Source organism: Thunnus albacares, chromosome 22, assembly GCF_914725855.1.
Source record: "Thunnus albacares chromosome 22, fThuAlb1.1, whole genome shotgun sequence".
Lineage (NCBI taxonomy): Eukaryota > Metazoa > Chordata > Actinopteri > Scombriformes > Scombridae > Thunnus > Thunnus albacares.
In genome coordinates this window covers 5,245,298-5,265,384 of record NC_058127.1, presented here as the reverse complement: position 1 = coordinate 5,265,384, position 20,087 = coordinate 5,245,298, and the positions used below count along the sequence as shown (strand labels likewise).

The window sequence follows — 20,087 nt, the reverse complement described above, 5'->3', positions numbered from 1 at the left end:
ACTAAGGACAAAGAAATGAAATAAAGTGCAAAAAATTAATGTGATGTGTGCAATAAATAAATAAATTATGTAACAGTGGAGGCTGAATGTCATGTACAATGTAATGTCCAATGTGAATAAATATATGAAAGTAACAAGTGCAGGGATTAAATGAGAGACGTGAAATGTAAAGTCCAGTTTGATAACAGCACAGTTCAGATATTTAGTAGAACAAGAGCTTCTGTGTCTGCAGGTGGAGGATTTTATGGATCTCAGTCTTTTTTCTGAGAGAAGAAGTTCAAAGAATCTGTGTCCAGGGTGTGGTGGGTCAGAGATGATCTTGCTTGCATGCTGCCTGGTCCTGGAGGAGTGCAGCTGATCAATGGGGGGAGTTTACAGCTAATGATCTTCTCGACTGAGCGAATGATGAGCTGCAGCCTCTGAATGTCCTGTTTGGTTGCTGCACTGTACCAAACAGTGATGGATGATGTGAGAATGGACTTGACAATGGCAGTGTAGAACTGGATCAACGCTGCCTGTGGGAGAGCAGGAGAACACTGACTGACTGAGGATGACTGACTGTGTTGACCTGTTACTCCGGTATGTAAACTGCATGAGGTCCATCAGGAGTCAGTGATTGATTTTAGGTGGGACAGGACGAGTCTTGCAAAAACCTTCATGGCCACAGGGGTCAGAGTGACGGGCCTCTAGTTGTTGAGTTCTGTAGTCCTCTTCTTGGGGACAGGGACTATGATGGTGGATTTGAAGCAGGCAGGGACCCTGCAGAGTTAAAGTGAGTGGTTGAAGATGTCCATGTATACAGAGGCTAATTGTTCAGTGCAGTGCTTTAAAGTGGATGATCAGCTGGCAGCATGAAGCTCAGTGGTCTCTCAAAGCTCTCAATAAGCCACAAACAGGGGAATCTTTGACTATCAGACAGGCGAGGTCCTCGCTCAGATAAAGCTGCTGAATGTAGCTTTTAACGAAGTCACATCACAAGAAATGGAGGCAGCCACACTGCTCAGAAGGTGACTGTTTAGATGTTTTGTCTTTGCACCAAAGTGAAGGTGATTTTAAAAGTTGTTTTCCTGAAACTGTTATTTATGCTACTGTTTGACATCAAACGTGGTGTATATGAGAAGATGAACATTATTTACAGTGACATTAGTTATTATTGTCCAAACATATTTAAGCACATACACATATGCAGTTCAGATCACAAACAGGTTCTCCAAGTTTTCTTCTAAGATTTGTTTTAACTGAGTGTTGGAGTTTGTGTCTCTTGGTTTTATGACTCAGCTCATCAAACAAGAAATGCATCTTCTCAGATGTTGTTCTCCTCTCTCACACTCTCATCCTGCTGGGTTCTCTCAGGTGAAAAGGTCAGAGGTCTGGTTGGATGTGCAGGAAAAAGCAGCTTCATGAACCCAGAAAAGTAAAAAGATGCAGTGACAGACAGAAGTCTGATCTCTGAGAAACACAACTTCTATACAGCTGGATAGATGATTTCTGTCTTATTAGGAGATTTAGTGAAACAACGTCTGAAGGCAAAGCAGAGTCCAACACAGACAGCGAGTACTGCTGCTGCTGTCAGTCCAACGTAGAGGCCGATCCTTCCCCGACTCTCTGGTTGTGGTCTCACAGTAGGTTTCTGAGGTTTGGGCTGATCAACAGCTGCTGTAAAGCACAGAAAATAATAATAATTGTACTTGTATTCCACAAATTCCGATATCCCAACATTGAACTCTCCTACTTGTGACATTTCACAGTTGTTCATGTCCAAAATTAAAATCTGGACTGTTTGGGTTTGAACCTGCTGATGTTTGTGTTCTCATACAGCATATTTTTAACGATACAGTCACTGCTGAGTGCAACCACACTCATAAAGTTTAGCACTCCAGTAAAAAAGGCTTTAATCATCTTACCAGTGACATTGAGTTGACATCTGTCAGAGCTTTCACCATAATCTGTGAGTACTTCACACAGGTACAGACCCGAGTCATCAGTCCTGAGTCTGGACACATGAAGTCTGATTCGTCCTTCTCTGAGGGCGTCTTTGTCACACTGAACTCGTCCTGCAAACTGTCCATCCTGAGACTCTGGAGACTCAACACCCTCATGTACACGATACAGGATCAAGGCTTTAACATAAGTTAACAGTTGACATAAGATGTAAAGTGAGGTGGAGGAACTGTCAGATTTGGTTGTAAACATCCATTCCAGTGTGATGTTGTCGTTCTCCTCTGCCTGATAGGAGGTCTGTGTCACTTTCACTACAAATGTTCCTGTTGAGGAGACAGAGAGGGAAAGTGTTTAAAATACACCAGTAAAAAGGTCATGATTGATACCAATAATAAATACAATGAAGAGTTTCTACTCGCTTTAATAGTTCTGTTGATGTTTTCACTGATATATTTTTCAACAAAAGTCAAAAATCTTTTGACTTTTCTCTTTTTGGATGATGAACTGAGGATGTAAACTAACCACAGACACAGGAGGTCAGGCTGATGAGCAGAAGGATCCTGCAGATCATCCTCTCCCTGTGAGAGGAGACAGAGGAGAGGAGTCATCAACACATGAGGTCAAAGTTCAGTCATCACAGGTGTGAGAAGGAAAATCTACAGCATCAAACCTCGATTCTCATGTCAGAAACAAGGTGGACTAAAACCACACAAACATTCGTCATTTCTATTGTAAATTACAGCAATCTGGAAAAAAGATGAATAGGTACATGGCCCAATATATGAGCAGGGCCTAGAAAGGAAGTGGTAGTAATACCAGGTGAGCCAAGCACCAGCTACTGGTTGATAGAGCAGTCACCCAAGACTGCAAGATCGCACAGACCAACCTGTGCACTGCTTGGATTGACTACAAGAAAGCCTACAACTCAGTGCCACACACAGATACTGGAATGCTTGGAAATGTACAACATCAACAGGACACTAAGAGCCTTCATCAAGAACTCAATGGGACTGTGGAAAACAACTCTGGAGGCCAACTCAAAGCCAATTGCACAAGTTACCATCAAGTGCAGAGGTCAGGCTGATGAGCAGAAGGATCGTGCAGATCATCCTCTCCCTTCTCTTATAAATTACAGAAATCTGGAGTTTTTCTCTGAATACAATTAACATTTAAAAAATCTTCAGTTTCTCAGGTGCAGTCATGTATTTTTGTCACAAGATGGCACAAATGTCACAAACTTTCCAGCTGTTTGAAATAAAAGGTAATAATACCTGCTCTCCACCATAAGCAGGAAACATCTGTCACCATGGATACAGGATTCTGACAGATGCATTGATCAATGAGTTGCATCACTGATTATGCTGACAGTCTTTAAAAGTAGAACGGGAGGCAGAGCCTTCAACTATCAGGCTCCTCTCCTGTGGAACCATCTTCCAGATTCGGTCCGGGGTGCAGACACCCTCTCTATGTTTAAGAGTAGGCTTAAAACTTTCCTTTTTGATAAAGCTTATAGTTAGGGCCGACCAGGCTCGCCTTGGACCAGCCCTTAGCTATGCTGCTATTGGCCTAGACTGCTGGGGGACTTCCCATGATGCACTGAGCTCCTCTCTCCTCCTCCTCCTCTCCATCTGTATGCATTCATGTAACATCAATGCATGTCACTAACTTTGCTTCTTCCCCGGAGTTTTTTTCTCATCTCGCAGGAAACCCTGGGTTCCGGGCCGAGCCTTTGCGGTCCTTCACAGTCCTGTTGGTATCCTTCCCTGGCTGCTGCTGTTATTGTTATTGTTATGATTGTTGTTATTCTGTCCCCCCCCCCCCCCTTCCCTCTTTCTTTCACTCTCTCAACCCAACCAGTCAAAGCAGATGGCGGCCCACCAAGAGCCAGGGTCTGCTTGAGGTTTCTACCCATTAAAGGGGAGTTTTTCCTTACCGCTGTCGCCAAGTGCTGCTCATGGGGGAATTGTTGGGTCTCTGTAAATTAAAGAGTACGGTCTGGACCTGCTCTATGTGAAAAGTGCCCTGAGATGACTTTTGTTGTGATTTGGCGCTATATAAATAAAAATTGATCGATTGATTGATTGACAGGACAGGGACTTCAGTAAATCAGCAGAACATGGAGAATTTCATCCAAAATCTTTACACAGTGAGTCTGAAATGGATCAGCAGCTCATGGATGAAAGAGTTTATGTTTGCTTCAACAAATCAAAGTGAAATAATAGCAGTTAGTCTCATGTAGTAGGCAGAGGACACATATAAACCTAAAGACAAACTTTAATTTATACACATAAAGACAGTTTTGTAATGGAAAGAGAGACCTCTGCTGGTCATAAAGCATAACAGGAACAACTTCAATGTTGTTAAGCAGCTGAAGTGAAACTAACAACATTTACACAAATATTCACATCACACACAACATGAAGTTTGAGTCCAAACTAAGAGCAGGAACAATCACACTAATTATCCTCCATCATTGTTACTGTAATAGGCTGTAAGTCTCATAAATGAAACAGTCAACCAGAAAATACTGACTTTATAAGACAGTTATCCACCCTGATACACTATGAGGACAATTTTATTTTATCCTCAAACTTTCTTTATTTACAACAAAGAGGTTCAACAATTGTCATACAAAAACAGTGTCAGTAAAAAAAACAGAGGAGTCCAAAGTCTCTTCACTATGAGTACTTTTAATAATTACTTTTAATAATATTTACTTATTTAAAATATTGAACATCTTGTTATGTTTTTAGTTCTTCACATCAGTGATGGAGGCGTCATACTGCTTGAGTTCAACAGTGAACTGATGGAAGCAGGTTTGGATCCAGATCATTTAGATTAGTGGATGTGAACATATATGAGGACAAATACTGCTACTAACTGAGAAGACTGATGGTAACACAGCAGAGACACAAACCACTTCTTAACTTTGCCAAAAAAAAAAAAATCTCCTATTTAAAACTTTAAAAACCTTTATATTACAAATACTGAGGTAAATTTGTAAGAACATTCATCCCCACGTTCAATATTCAACTATTTTAATAAATACTTTAGTAAAACAAATAAACCACCATCAGAACCACAATGTGAAAATACTCAACAAACTCCAAAAGTCAGATGTTAAAACTGTAGTTAAGTGTCAAATGTAAACACTGTTCATTATGCAGAATGACTCGTTTCAGAGTTGATCTCTAATAAAATGATCGAGGCATGTTTACTCTGTTGGTTTCTCTATAACAGGATTAGATAATGAACTATCTGAATACCAACTGTCTGTAAGATCTATCATATACATTACCAGTGGGGTCTTCCGTCATAAAGAAGCAGTTCAGATCAGTATGTGGTCTCAACAAGGCGACATCAGTTCTAAAATTAGACACAGAAAGACAGCTTGACTTTTATATGAATCTCCACCTCAGCAAAACCAAAAGCTTAGTCAGCAGGACGAAAATTCAGGAGGAGGAACTGGTTAGATGAGGTTTCAGACTGTAAAAGGACATTACTAATACCATGCTGTCCGCTCTGTGCATGTGTGTTTGTGTGTTTGTGTGTGTGTGTGTGTGTGTGTGTGTGTTCTGAAGCCTACAGTTTTTTTGAATGTTACAGTCATCAATGTTTTATTAGTCTCATTAATAGCTGCTAGCAGCATTTTCTTGATACGACTGGTCTGAAATTCACAAGGTTTCCTTGATTAATCTCTCAATATTTACTAGGTCGAACTCTTCAGTGTTCTTTGTCCATGTGTTTTTAAGCATAATTTCAAGTTGTTTTACTAAACTTAGGTTTTTTCTTTGAATGTTTGATTCCTAACAAACTTTGATTTGAAATGTCGTTACTGAGTGTTTAGAGGTTCATCGTTATTCTGCAGAACTGATTGTTGCTGCTGAGTAATGCATCTATTCTCATTTCAGTTTAAGTATTAAATTCACACTGTTGAGCCAAACAGTAACAGTATCTGAATAGAATATATATACAGTCTGTTTCATGAAATTCACAAATCAAAATATGTTCTTGCCATTTCACTGCTGGGTCTCCAGAGAGAAAGTGTGTGGTTCAGTATCCTGCAGAGCTGGTTTTGCCTTTCATGGTGGTAAACCTCCTCCCGACTTGTTCACCTGTCTTCCTAACTGTTTCTCATCAGCTATCAGTCCCAGTAGTTCCAGTATAGAGCAGCTCACGTCTAGTGTTTGACAGATTGTCTGTTACCTTTGTGCGTTAGAGGTCCAGCCAGTCTTACTCTGACTTGCTTGTTTGTTAACTGGCTGAAATCTGTTTTCTTCTTGTGATTATGTGTTTCTAGCTGTGAACATTTGGAGGTTTATGTGTCTGTTACCAAAACCAGAGCAGACAAAAACTCTCAGAGAAGGAAACAGAGTTTACACACAGTAAGAGCCGTGTGTTTCCACTCATTACTGTCAAGTCTGTACAGTACAGAACACTGTGTATAATGTGGTCTTTCCCCTAGAAAGACTGTTTGTTCTGCTAATGTTAAGTAATGATACTGTGAATTTAAGGCTGAGCACAGCCTCAGATAGGACATGCATTTCTCAGCAGGTAAAAACTCGATTGAAAGTTTGAACTTTAAATGAATGTATTTGTTTCAGTGCAGAAACTTGTAACTTGTTTGAGAAATGTGCATCACAGTAAACAAGTATTAAAAATTAGTTTGGTTAATGTTAATGGTGATGCTGTTTCATTATTGCATATGATGAAGTTTAGAAACTCTGAACTTGAGAGTCGATGCTGAACAGACAAAAAACGTTAGACCAGCAACTATTAGAACTCAGCAGGATCCTTCTTCTCATCAGCCTGACCTGCTGTGTCTGTGGTTAGTTTACATCCTCAGTTCATTTTCCAAAAACGAGAAGTGAAAAGATTTGATATTTCTTGTTGTTCCAGCAGATCATCTTCTTCCTTTGACAGGCGACAGAGAAGTCACATGACTCCTCCACACAGAAAATACTGAATTTATTAGATAGTTATGAAGGGAAACTGCTGCTACTAACTGAGATAAAATGACAAATAAGAAAATGAGGGATGTTGATATAATTCAGACTTTAGATGAGAACATGCTAGTTTTTGATAAATCGTTATTAACTGTTGGTGTAATTATCTCAATTTAATTGTTATAATTTAGCTTTTAGCTTTCTGTGTGGTTGACTGAGAGCCACAGAGACAGGATTTAAACAGAGGCAGTTCAAGAATAACTTAAGAGATGAATTCACTGTGACACAGCCAGTAGGGTCTGGATTGTCTTCCTCAGAAACATGGATTGCTATATATTGTGTATTCTGCAGTGTATTTAGTAAATACATTTTTTTAGTGTTGCATAGTTTCATAAGTGAGACAGTGCTTTTAATAGAATCAGGTTGTTTATTTCAGTGGCAAAAGAGATTCTGATTCAAGCAATTTGTAAATACTTTGTGTATTTATTTGATAAACTGGCAACTTCAAACAATTTACAGAAAAGTTAGTGACACTGACATCCCAGAACAAACAGTTCTTAATATTTAAAGGAATAGTTTGACATTTTCAAAAATACACATATTCTCTTTCTTGTCTAGAGTTAGATGAATAGATCAATACTCTGTGTGTGCTGTAAATATGAAGTTATATCAAGTACATGGCTGGCTTAGCTTAGTACAAAAGAAATAAATAGACACATAAGCCTCTAAAAATACAACATGTTTTTACAGTTCAGATTTTAAACAAACCATGTTAATTAGTGAACTTTTTTACTGGCAGAGCTGTTTCTCCCTGACAAACACAAAAGATAGAAGAGTCATAACAACTTCTCTCATATAACCTGGGATTTATTTACAATATATACACATTATCAACTGTACATGAGGAAAGACAATTCATTGTTAAATTACATTTTGCAAACCTTACAACCTAAATAGATAAGAAATATTATTTCTAACAAGAGCTTGGAACTCCTCATCATCACAATAAGCTGCAGGGACAGTCCTCATGAGGGACGACTGTCAGACGGCTGTGTTGTCTGGAAACAGTCTTCCTCAGATCAGGCAGAACTTCATCATGCAGATGTTGTTCTCTCTCACACTCTCATCCTGCTGGGTTCTCTCAGGTGAAAAGGTCAGAAGTCTGGTTGGATGTGCAGGAAAAAGCAGCTTCAGGTAAAAAGATGCAGTGACAGACAGAAGTCTGATCTCTGAGTAACACAACTTCTATACTGCTGCATAGATGTTTTCTGTCTTATCAGGAGATTTAATAAAAATCTAAAATTTAATACAAAATCTGAAGGCAAAGCAGAGTCCAGCACAGACAACAAGTACTGCTGCTGCTGTCAGTCCAACGTAGAGGCCGATCCTTCTCCAACTCTCTGGTTGTGGTCTCACAGCAGGTTTCTGAGGTTTGGGCTGAACAACAGCTGCAGTAAAGCACAGAAAATAATAATAATTGTACTTGTGTTTTACAAATTCTGTTATTCCAACATTTAACTCTCTCTCTTATGAAAATCTGGGCTATTTGGGTCTCAACCTGGTGATGTTTGTATCCACAGTCTGTACATCACTGATAACATGAATTAAAAAGGCTTTCTGAGTTCTCCTGAATCATCTTACCAGTGACATTGAGTCGACATCTGCCAGAGCTTTCACCATAATCTGTTTTCACTTCACACAGGTACAGACCCGAGTCATCAGTCCTGAGTCTGGACAAATGAAGTCTGATTCGTCCTTCTCTGAGGGCGTCTTTGTCACACTGAACTCGTCCTGCAAACTGTTCATCCTGAGACTCTGGAGACTCAACACCCTCATGTACATGATACAGAATCAAGGGTTTAACATCAGTTAACAGTTGACAGAAGATGTAAAGTGAGGTGGAGGAACTGTCAGGTTTGGTTGTAAACATCCATTCCAGTGTGATGTTGTGGTTCTCCTCTGCCTGATAGGAGGTCTGTGTCACTTTCACTACAAATGTTCCTGTTGAGGAGACAGAGAGGGAAAGTGAGGACCAGACAAACTGAGGCTGAAAAACTAAAGAGTTCAAAGATGCTGCAGTATAGAAAAGGTGATGCATTATACAATAATGAATAAAAAAAATAGCAATAACTGAATATAAACCACTTCCCCAATTGCAATGAGGTGTTTTTATCTCCTTTAATAAGTTCTGCCAATGTTATCACTCACAGATTTAGAGATGAAGGTCATAAAATCTGTTAGTGAGACTGAAAATGTATTTTGTTATTTATATTTATAGATATTAAAGTAAAGTTGTAAACTAACCACAGACACAGGAGGTCAGGCTGATGAGCAGAAGGATCCTGCAGATCATTTTCTCCCTGTGAGAGGAGACAGAGGAGAGGAGTCATGAACACATGAGGTCAAAGTTCAGTCATCACAGGTGTGAGAAGGAAAATCTACAGCATCAAACCTCGATTCTCATGTCAGAAACAATGTGGACTAAAACCACACAAACATTAGTTGTTTCAAATGTCAATTACAGAAATCTGGAGTTTATTTCTGAATACAATTAACATTAAAAAGCTTCTGTTTCAGTCATATATTTCTGTCACAAGATGGCACCAGAAATTCACATTTTCACAGCAGCTACACATGAAGTCAAACAAATCTATACAAATATGCACATTATAACCAATATGTCAGAAACAATGTGGACTAAAACCACAGAAACATTAGTCATTTCAGTTGTCAATTACAGCAATCTATAGTTTTTCTCTGAAAATATTTAATACTTAAAAATCTTCAGTTTCTCAAGTATAGTCATTTATCAACCCTCAATTCTCATTTCAGTCATGTATTTTTGTCACAAGATGGCAAAAATGTCACAAACTTTCCAGCTGAGGAAGAAAGAGGAAATATTTGAGTCATTTGTCCTTCAAGAGTGTTTCTGTGAAATAATAGCTAATAATAGGGAACACATCTCTCCACGAAACATCTGTCACCATGGATACATGATTCTGATATTGATCAATGAGTTGCATCACTGATTAGACTGATTAGGACAGGGACTTCAGTAAAACAGCAGAACATGGAGAGTTTCATCCAAAATCTTTACACAGTGAGTCTGGAAATGGATCAGCAGCTCATGGATGAAAGAGTTTATGTTTGCTTCAACAAATCAAAGTGAAATAATAGCAGTTAGTCTCATGTAGTAGGCAGAGGACACATATAAACCTAAAAACAAACTTTCATTTTTACATGTAAAGACATTTTTATAAAGGAAAGAGAGAGCTCTGCTGGTCACGAAGTGTAACAACAGGAACAACTTTTAGTCTTCGACCAATGTTGTTAAGCAGCTGAAGTGAAACTAACAACATCTACACAAATATTCACATCACACACAACATGAAGTTTGAGTCCAAACTAAGAGCAGGAACTATCACACTAATTATCCACCATTATTGTTAATGTAATAGACTGTAAGTCTCATAAATGAAACAGTCAACCAGAAAATACTGACTTTATAAGACAGTTATCCACCCTGATACACTATGAGGACACTTTTATTTTATCCTCAAACTTTCTTTATTTACAACAAAGAGGTTCAACAATTGTCATACAAAAACAGTGTCAGAAAAAAAAACTTGGTACAAGCCAGAGGAGTCCAAAGTCTCTTCATTGTAAATACTTTTAATAAGTACTTTTAATAATATTTACTTATTTAAAATATTGAAAATCTTGTTATATTTTTAGTTCTTCACATCAGTGGTGGAGGCGTCATACTGCTTGAGTTCAACAGTGAACTGATGGAAGCAGGTTTGGATCCAGATCATTTAGATTAGTGGATGTGAACATATATGAGGACAAATACTGCTACTAACTGAGAAGACTGATGGTCACACAGCAGAGACACAAACCACTTCTTAACTTTGCCAAAAAAAAAAAATCTTATATTTAAAACTTTAAAAACCTAAATTAAATTTGTAAGAACATTCATCCGCACGTTCAATATTCAACTATTTTAATAAATACTTTAGTAAAACAAATAAACCACCATCAGAACCACAATGTGAAAATACTCAACAAACTCCAACAGTCAGATGTTAAAACTGTAGTTAAGTGTCAAATGTAAACACTGTTCATTATGCAGAATGACTCCTTTCAGAGTTGATCTCTAATAAAATGATTGAGGCATGTTTACTCTGTTGGTTTCTCTATAACAGGATTAGATAATGAACTATCTGAATACCAACTGTCTGTAAGATCTATCATATACATTACCAGTCAGGTCTTCCGTCATAAAGAAGCAGTTCAGATCAGTATGTGGTATCAACGAGGCGACATCAGTTCTAAAATCACACACGGAAAGACAGCTTGACAGCTTTTATATGAATCTCCGCCTCAGCAAATAACAAAAAGCCTCCGCAAAAAAAAGCTTAGTCAGTAGGATGAAAATTCAGGAGGAACTGGTTAGATGAGGTTTCAGACTGCAAAAGGACATTACTAATACCATGCTGTCCGCTCTGTGCATGTGTGTGTGTGTGTGTGTGTGTGTGTGTGTGCATGTGTGTGTGTGTGTGTGTGTGTGTGTGTGTTCTGAAGTCTACAGTTTTTGAATGTTACAGTCATCAATGTTTTATTAGTCTCATTAATAGCTGCTAGCAGCATTTTCTTGATACGACTGGTCTGAAATTCACAAGGTTTCCTTGATTAATCTCTCAATATTTATTAGGTCGAACTCTTCAGTGTTCTTTGTCCATGTGTTTTTAAGCATAATTTCAGGTTGTTTTACTAAACTTAAGTTTTTTCTTTGAATGTGGGGTGTCAAATTCATTCTGTCAAAGTCGATCAAATAAACTAAGTGCTGATAAAACTATTTGATTCCTATCAATCTTTGATTTGAAATGTCGTTACTGAGTGTTTAGAGGTTCATCATTATTCTGCAGAACTGATTGTTGCTGCTGAGTAATGCATCTATTCTCATTTCAGTTTAAGTATTAAATTCACACTGTTGAGCCAAACAGTAACAGTATCTGAATAGAATATATATACAGTCTGTTTCATGAAATTCACAAACCAAAATATGTTCTAGCCATTTCACTGCTGGGTCTCCAGAGAGAAAGTGTGTGGTTCAGTATTCTGCAGAGCTGGTTTTGCCGTTCATGGTGCATCCTGCGTCCTCATCCTCTCTTTCATTCATTCACCTGTCCACCAGATGCCTCCAGTGAGTAAACCTTCTCCTGACTCGCTCACCTGCCTTCCTAACTGTTTCTCATCAGCTATCAGTCCCAGTGGTCTCAGTATAGAGCAGCTCACGTCCAGTGTTTGACAGATTGTCTGTGTTACCTTTGTGCTTTATAGGTCCAGCCAGTCTTACTCTGACTTGTTTACTTGTTAAGTGGCTAAAATCTGTTTTCCTTTTGTGATTATGTGTTTCTAGCAGTGAACATTTGGAGGTTTATGTGTCTGTTACCAAGATCAGAGCAGACAAAAACTCTCAGAGAAGGAAACAGAGTTTACACACAGTAAGAGCCGTGTGTTTCCACTCATTACTGTCAAGAAATCTCTAAGTCTGTACAGTACAGAACACTGTGTATAATGTGGGCTTTCCCCTAGAAAGACTGTATGTTCTGTTAATGTTAAGTAATGATACTGTGAATTTAAGGCTGAGTGCAGCCTCAGATAGGAGATGCATTTCTCAGCAGGTAAAAACTCTACTGCTGAAGTGTTTGATTTAAACATCTGTCTCTTCTCTTTCTCTACTAATTCTCAACTCCTCAAAAACCACCCGCTGTCTGAAGAGCGCCCAAGTGGCTGACACTAGAATATCATCCAAACACTGCATCACTAAACATATGCAGACATGACAGGCAATATTCAATAAGAGTACAGTAAACCCATGATTAACCTTACATTTACACAACTTTTGCCCATAAAACACAATTTCACTCTTACACTGTGATATCTGCTGGACTCAGACAACGTTACAGATTGAAGGATATGGATCTGAATGGCAGCCAGTAGCAGCTGTCTGGATAAGTGCTCCTTCCTACAACGTAAGACGTGCTGAAATTTCACTGACCAATATCAGTGATAATGTCTAACACTATATCCATAAAAACATAGATTTCTGCACTGAGTTGCACCAGCTGTGTTAAAGCTGGCATTATCCACTTGGTATTGTAGCACATTGTAGTAAACTGGATCGATATGTATCATATCCATAAATTAGGTCTCTACTGGATTACTGTGTTGTAAAATGGCAGCAATTAATGAAAAAATGATGCTGTGTCGCAGAAAAACTGCTGTTTCACCATCAGTGAGTTCTGTGACATGTTATGATTGTCAGCTATCCTACAGACATGTGTAAATATTTAGTTACTCAGAGTTATGTTGTAAGTAGTAGAAGCTGATAGTAGTAGAAGCTTTTATTTTAGTGATGTATAAATCACGACTTAGTAATAATTCACATTATAACTAAGTTTGGACTTACACACAGCTGGTGCAACAGGCTGCAGCAGTTAGAATAATACTATATTAAAACTGTTAAAAACATCCAAACAACATAAAAACAGACCAAGATTAACATGAAAACCTACATCCTTCTCACAATGTTCTGATAGTACCAATAACATCACGTTTCATAGAGATGTAAAGAGATTTTGATTTCATTAGTCTTTGAAGATTTATTCTGGTAACAGTAAAGGTGAAGCAGCCAACAGAAAAACACATTGTTGAGTTCAGGATGACTTTTCACCCTGACCATGTTTTTTGTATAAAAAGGGGAAGTATTCATAACTCTGTATTCATAACTTCTGCTTTTGTTCTCTACATGTATGTGTTGTAACGCTGAAAACAACTTTACTGGTGACTGAGCTCAAGTTGAGTAGATCTGAGCGTCGGGTTTGATATGAGTTACATCATTTCCATTTTCCCTGAAACGTTTAGTCAAATACATATTTTCCAGACACCCTGATCACATTCTGGGTAATTGAATAATGAATTCACTATCAGGATTATCAAAAAATACAGATACAAATGCAATAAATGGTATAAACGCATTCCGCGAGTAGAAATGGTTCCTGTGCCTCTGAGCAGGACACTGTATAAATGCAGAATGCAGGTTTTTATTTAGGTGTTTGTTAAACAGGTAACAGGCTGCAGACAGGAAACAGCTGTTCTAGCGGTGATAACTGTGCACCTTTATTAGTATTAGCACAGTACACATGTGTGCAGACACAAACTCCATCAGAAGTTTCCATAGCTGTTAAAGCTGACTGACATCAGAAACGGACGTCGCTTCACATGACGTTTCAGAGGAGAGGACGTCTCACGTCTCTTAAGACAAATTTCCTCGTTTCCTCTCTACTCGCTTGGTTTCCTTGCGTCTCTCCTTGCATCCACGGTGGGAGGGACTAAGACGCAAGTGAGGGAGACGTGGATGCAATTTAAGAGACTTGAGATGCACCCATGGACTCTCATATATTTAGAAGTTATCTTATAGCGCCACCTTCTGGACAAACAGCGTCATGTTTGTTGTGTGACTATGATGCTGCTGACAACGTCCTATGTGAGGAGAATATTTATCTGTTTTTATTTTCTTGCAAAGAAATAAACAAAGCAGCATTTCCTTTGTTGTTGTAATGTTTTGGTGATTTGTGTGAAGTTTTGCTGTCATGACGCTTGTTGGATCCTCCTCCTGATATCAGATATAAAATACAGGTGTTGTGTCTTCATGCAGGTGTAAAACAGCCACCAGGAGGTCCAGAACAGGAAGCAGCAGCTGCAGCTCTGCTGTTACTTGCAGCTGCAACTTTTGGACTTCTAGTATGTGCACACTGGAGACCTCTAGCAGCATTTGTTTGTAGAGACCAACCTGGAGTCTGTGTGCAGTAACAGACTCCAAGAAGACTAGCAGCAATGTCAGCAGAAACTGATGAGGATTTTCTTAATATTAAACAATAAACAAAACTCTAATGACCCTCTTAAATAAAGATGATCCTCCAGACAGACCTTGTTAGTCCTGATGGGTCTAATCAGATGTTGTTCTCCTCTCTCACACTCTCATCCTGCTGGGTTCTCTCAGGTGAAAAGGTCAGAGGTCTGGTTGGATGTGCAGGAAAAAGCAGCTTCATGGACCCAGAAGGTAAAAAGATGCAGTGACAGACAGAAGTCTGATCTTCTTCATTCTAACCCTGATGAGACATTTTTTGTCTCATTAGGTGTAGAACAAAGTCTGAAGGCAAAATAGAGTCCAGCATAGACAGAGAATACAGCTGCTGTGAGTACCCCGACTTCCCCGACTCTCTGGTTGTGGTCTCACAGCAGGTTTCTGAGGTTTGGGCTGATCAACAGCTGCTGTAAAGAAGAGAAAAATAACAATAATTGTACTTGTATTCCACAAATTCTGTTACCCCAACGTTCAATTCTCCTACTTGTGACACTTCACATTGTTCAAGTCCAAAATTAAAATCTGGACTGTTTTGGTTTGAACCTGCTGATGTTTGTGTCCACATTTATTTTATGTCTTAATTATAGATCGAAGCAAACATACAATCTGATAACATATATTAAGAATAGCATTCTGAGTTCTACTGAATCATCTTACCAGTGACATTGAGTCGACATCTGCCAGAGCTTTCACCATAATCTGTGAACACTTCACACAGGTACAGACCCGAGTCATCAGTCCTGAGTCTGGACACATGAAGTCTGATTCGTCCTTCTCTGAGGGCGTCTTTGTCACACTGAACTCGTCCTGCAAACTGTTCATCCTGAGACTCTGGAGACTCAACACCCTCATGTACATGATACAGGATCAAGGGTTTAACATCAGTAAACAGTTGACAGTAGATGTAAAGTGAGGTGGAGGAACTGTCAGGTTTGGTTGTAAACATCCATTCCAGTGTGATGTTGTCGTTCTCCTCTGCCTGATAGGAGGTCTGTGTCACTTTCACTACAAATGTTCCTGTTTAGGAGACAGAGAGGGAAAGTGTTTAAAATACACCAGTAAAAAGGTCATGATTGATACCAATAATAAATACAATCTAAGTAATAACTGAATATAGAGCATCTTCCCAACTGTGATGAAGAGTTTCTACTCGCTCTAATAGTTCTGTTAATGTTTTAACTGATATATTTTACAACAAGTCATCAAATCTTTTGACTTTTCTCTTTTTGGATGATGAACTGAGGATGTAAACTAACCACAGACACAGGAGGTCAGGCTGATGAGCAGAAGGATCCTGCAGATCATCTTCTCCCTGTGAGAGGAGACAGAGGAGAGGAGTCATCAACACATGAGGTCAAAGTTCAGTCATCACAGGTGTGAGAAGGAAAATCTACAGCATCAAACCTCGATTCTCATGTCAGAAACAATGTGGACTAAAACCACACAAACATTAGTCATTTCAATTGTAAATTACAGAAATCTACAGATTTTTTGAATACATTTAACATTTAAAAAATCTTCTGTTTCTCAAGTGTAGTTATGTATTTCTGGAGGATTATAATGAAGACTATATAGTCTGTAGAAGAGTAATTTCCTCGTGTAAACAGTTAAGTCAGTGTCAGCACAGGTACAGTGTGCAGAATGATGTCAGTTAGAGTCATGGACAGGTTAGCGCTCCTGATATTTGACTACTGGCCGATGAGCATGTATGATATTTGAATGATTTGCCTGCATTAGGTTTTTCATCCATGGACGAAGCCGCGGTTTACTTGTATTGCACTTGATACACAGTAAATCATACTACACTGAAATCTGCTGGTTTCAGTGTATTTCTTTGAGCCTGGATCATCTTGATTTTTCAGATAAATATGTTGTGGGAGACCTGAAGATTTATTGGCCCATCTGAAGTCTTTCCACCACAAGTTATTAAGGAAGTATTAACGATTCCTCCCTTATTCCTTCCTTTGTAGATTAACTATGCACAATTTTGTGTATCACGTGTGTAACCTAAAATAAAAGTGAAAACCAACCACAGACAGAGGAGGTCAGAACAACGAGGATCATATTTGCTGTGTGCCAGTCTACACCTGAATTCAAGTCAATACACTTTCTTGGCATAAAATATACAGCAACATACACAATATTATTATAATATGTTCATAGGATTTTTAAGAGTTTGATTTAATTAGTCTTGGAAGATTTATTCTGGTTTGTATTCATGACTGCTGCTTTTGCTCTCTTGTACGTAATTGTGAAACAGGAACTGGTGATGCTTTCGATTACAGCCTGCAACGTACAGTGTAATTAGTCCGTAGAAGAATTACTGATGACTGAGTTGACAGTCATCAGAGTGTACAGAGCGTAGGGAAGTGTGGGGTTAAAATTCTGTTAAAATAACAGAAAATAGTCATAACTGGACTATAATGATAATTATTATAATGATATAATGATAATAGTGATTCTATAAAGGCCTTTTCTCTTTCAACAGGCTTTATTTACATTTGGAGACATTACTCCTTCAGCATCACTGTTTTAACACTCCTTTTGTGTTCAGGTCAAATTTGACCCGTTTTCAAGTTTAGATGTGTAAAACATACTTTTATTTTTTTCTGATCAAAACAAGGCTTTGTTACATCCTCTACAATGGTCAACTGATACACAGAATTAACAAGACAAGGCAAACATTCAGAATCAACAAGACAAACCGAGACCAGGAACTTGTTTGGCAACGATGGTGGACTGTGTATTTGTAGAAGGTGGTGATGACTATGGCAGCTGTACAGGTCCAGGATGAGCAGCAGGTGTGGAAAAAGAGACAAACACACACACACACACACACACACACAGACTGGGAGGAAAACACCAGGATGACAAAGGGCTATGGCTTCACACACAGCACAGTCATAAACCACTTCTGGACACATTTGACAACTTCTGCTTCTGCTTTTGATTTTTAAACTGTTAACAACAACTCATTCGTTACACTGGAATGGTTGTGCAAAACTCCTTGCGACACCTGGACGTCGTCAGATACAGCAACAGTGACTAACCTCCATTTTGCATCTGCTTCACACAGTCAGTTTAACTAAAACATCAAGTCAGCTGTTGTTTTCAGATTTATTTCATCGGCAGGAGTCTCAGCAGTTTTCCACCTTCAGCTACTGCAGACCTCAGTACATGATGGGAAACACTCAGCTTTCCCTTCGTTGGATCAGATGTTTGACCAACAACATTACGTTTAATAGAAACTCTTCATTTAGATGTCAGTGTTTTGATCATAAAGACTTACGTTAACAGAATAAATGTTCTTTTGTTGACGAGAACTTTTATGAATAAATTCAACTCAAATATTCAGATATTCCATATTTCAGCTTTTCATCTCCATGTTTGTACTTGTGAGGATATTTTGATGTGTTGAATTTCTTTATTTGGTGAGTTTGAGGAGGACAGAGTCTTTACTTTAAATATATATATATATATATATATATATATATATATATATATATATGAGGGTTACAGAATAAACTTATTATAGTAAAGTGTGATCATTTATATTTTCACTTTGTGTGACTGCAGTTCCTCTTTGTGAGTCTGTTGTAACTTGAGCTTATGCCAAACAGCAGTTGAGAGCCACACAGCTACTTCCTCATCTAAAACATTTACTGTTTTGTACTGAAGCAGTTCATCCGTCCAGGTAATAATTCAGGTGACATAAACTGAGACTCGCTGCTTGATCAATAGAAACAAGTAACTGAAACATTTGATTCACTGTTAACAGTCTTGTTTTAATTGTGCAGATTTAAATGTTTGAATCAGATCAGAAAATGACATTAAGCCTGAGTTTACAATGAATCAGCTAGAATTTCCTTTATCTTCAGAGCTGTTCTTACGATTTAAACATTCAAACAACCCAGAAAAACACAGAATGAGCATTGCAGCGACAACCAGTTCTAGGAAACCCCCCCTTAAGGGCCCCATCTCATTGGTGTTTTGGTGAACAGGGTCATATCAGGTAACTACTGTTTACATTGACTGATGTTACAGTAAAGCTAACAGAATTTAGCTTGCTAGCTATTTACCTTTAGATTATTTGAGCCTCATTAAAATGTAACTAAATAAATAGTTTTAGCTTTGGGAAGGTTTGTGAAACCAGCCTGTGAAACTGATTAAAGTTAAGTAAATCAAATGGGATTAATTAAAAATGAATGATAGGATAATATAAAATATAAAATTAATTAGGTCATAAGGAATATTCAAAGAATAATATCAGGAAATTATATGAACTCATTTATTGCTGCTCAGTATCATAGAGCAGCTGTTTCTCATCTCACCACAGGCACATTGGAGGAGTTCCTATCAAATAAAAAAGGGAACGTTTAAAGCCAAACTGGTTGTCAGAAGTCAGGATGTTCTTTTCCAGCCTATTTAGTAGCATTCTCTCCAGCACTTTGGTTAAAATGCTGGCTAAGGCTATAGGCCTGTAATTCTCCGAGCTGTTTAGTTTATCAGCTTTATCTTTAATGACAGGCACCAGTATAACAGATAAAATAGAGTCAGAATCAACAAATAGCAAGCAAATGGTAGAGCTTTTTTACTAGCGCGTTTTAAATGTTCAGCAGTTATATTATCCATACCAGATACCTTATTATCTCCTAGCTTCATGACATGTAACCTATTAAGTTATGTTTTAGCCTATTATTAGTAGAATATTAATGCATATAAAAGATTCTACTCTCTTTTGTATAATATGGATCAAAGATCGAAATAGGACAGCCAGCAGCTGCTGAGGGAGAAAGAACGACTACGTGGCTTTGTATAAAAGTAACTAACTCCACCTACCAGCAGCTGCATGATCGCTACCAACATGCTGCATCTCATTTTGTTAAACACGGATTAAACAAAGTCTGTTAAGCATATGCTCACATGTTAAAAGGCGATGAGAAACCTGGGTATTGTTCTAAATGGTAGAGAAATAAGCTTTCTCCAGAGGAAATCTACAAGGTCTCTATAATCCACTACAGCGATTTCAGAAATCAAGTTTCTTACTGTGAGAAGACTCAACTGAGTCCTACAATACTGATGCTATAATAGGTTTTAAACTGTAATTGAGTGTCAAATGTAGACTCTACTCATGACGCAGAATGACTCCTTTCAGCGTGATTTTTAATAAACTGATTGAGGTCAATAGTTTACTTTAATGCTTACTCTATAACAGGATTAAAGGCAGCAAAAACAACTTTCTATAATATCTAACACAAACACATTAC

General features: G+C 38.2%; 1 protein-coding gene and 1 long non-coding RNA gene across 13 annotated transcripts in view; one reads left to right on the top strand and one right to left on the bottom strand.

Moving 5' to 3' along the window:
- Nucleotides 1-1,394: 1,394 nt before the first annotated feature.
- The window catches only part of LOC122974236 (butyrophilin-like protein 8), a 93,595-nt gene continuing 74,902 nt past the window's right edge, over nt 1,395-20,087 (bottom strand). For 3 of the 12 annotated variants that reach the window (XR_006400256.1, XR_006400257.1, XR_006400258.1), the window contains 3 exons: nt 14,932-15,227; nt 8,529-8,570; nt 8,034-8,335 (listed from right to left, as the gene is read on the bottom strand). Coding sequence is in view for 9 of the 12 variants with exons in the window: in XM_044342233.1 (XP_044198168.1) it covers nt 1,466-1,656; nt 15,478-15,837; nt 16,077-16,125 (600 nt within the window). In the remaining 3 variants the exon portion in view is untranslated. Of the gene's footprint in view, nt 1,657-8,033; nt 8,336-8,528; nt 8,571-14,931; nt 15,228-15,477; nt 15,838-16,076; nt 16,281-20,087 lie in introns of those variants that run through there. The other 9 variants (XM_044342229.1, XM_044342228.1, XM_044342230.1 and 6 more) reach the window with 7 other exon arrangements.
- LOC122974298 lies at nt 7,997-15,016 on the top strand. The gene is made up of 2 exons (XR_006400294.1): nt 7,997-8,040; nt 14,964-15,016. It is a non-coding gene; the product is annotated as an uncharacterized LOC122974298 (long non-coding RNA).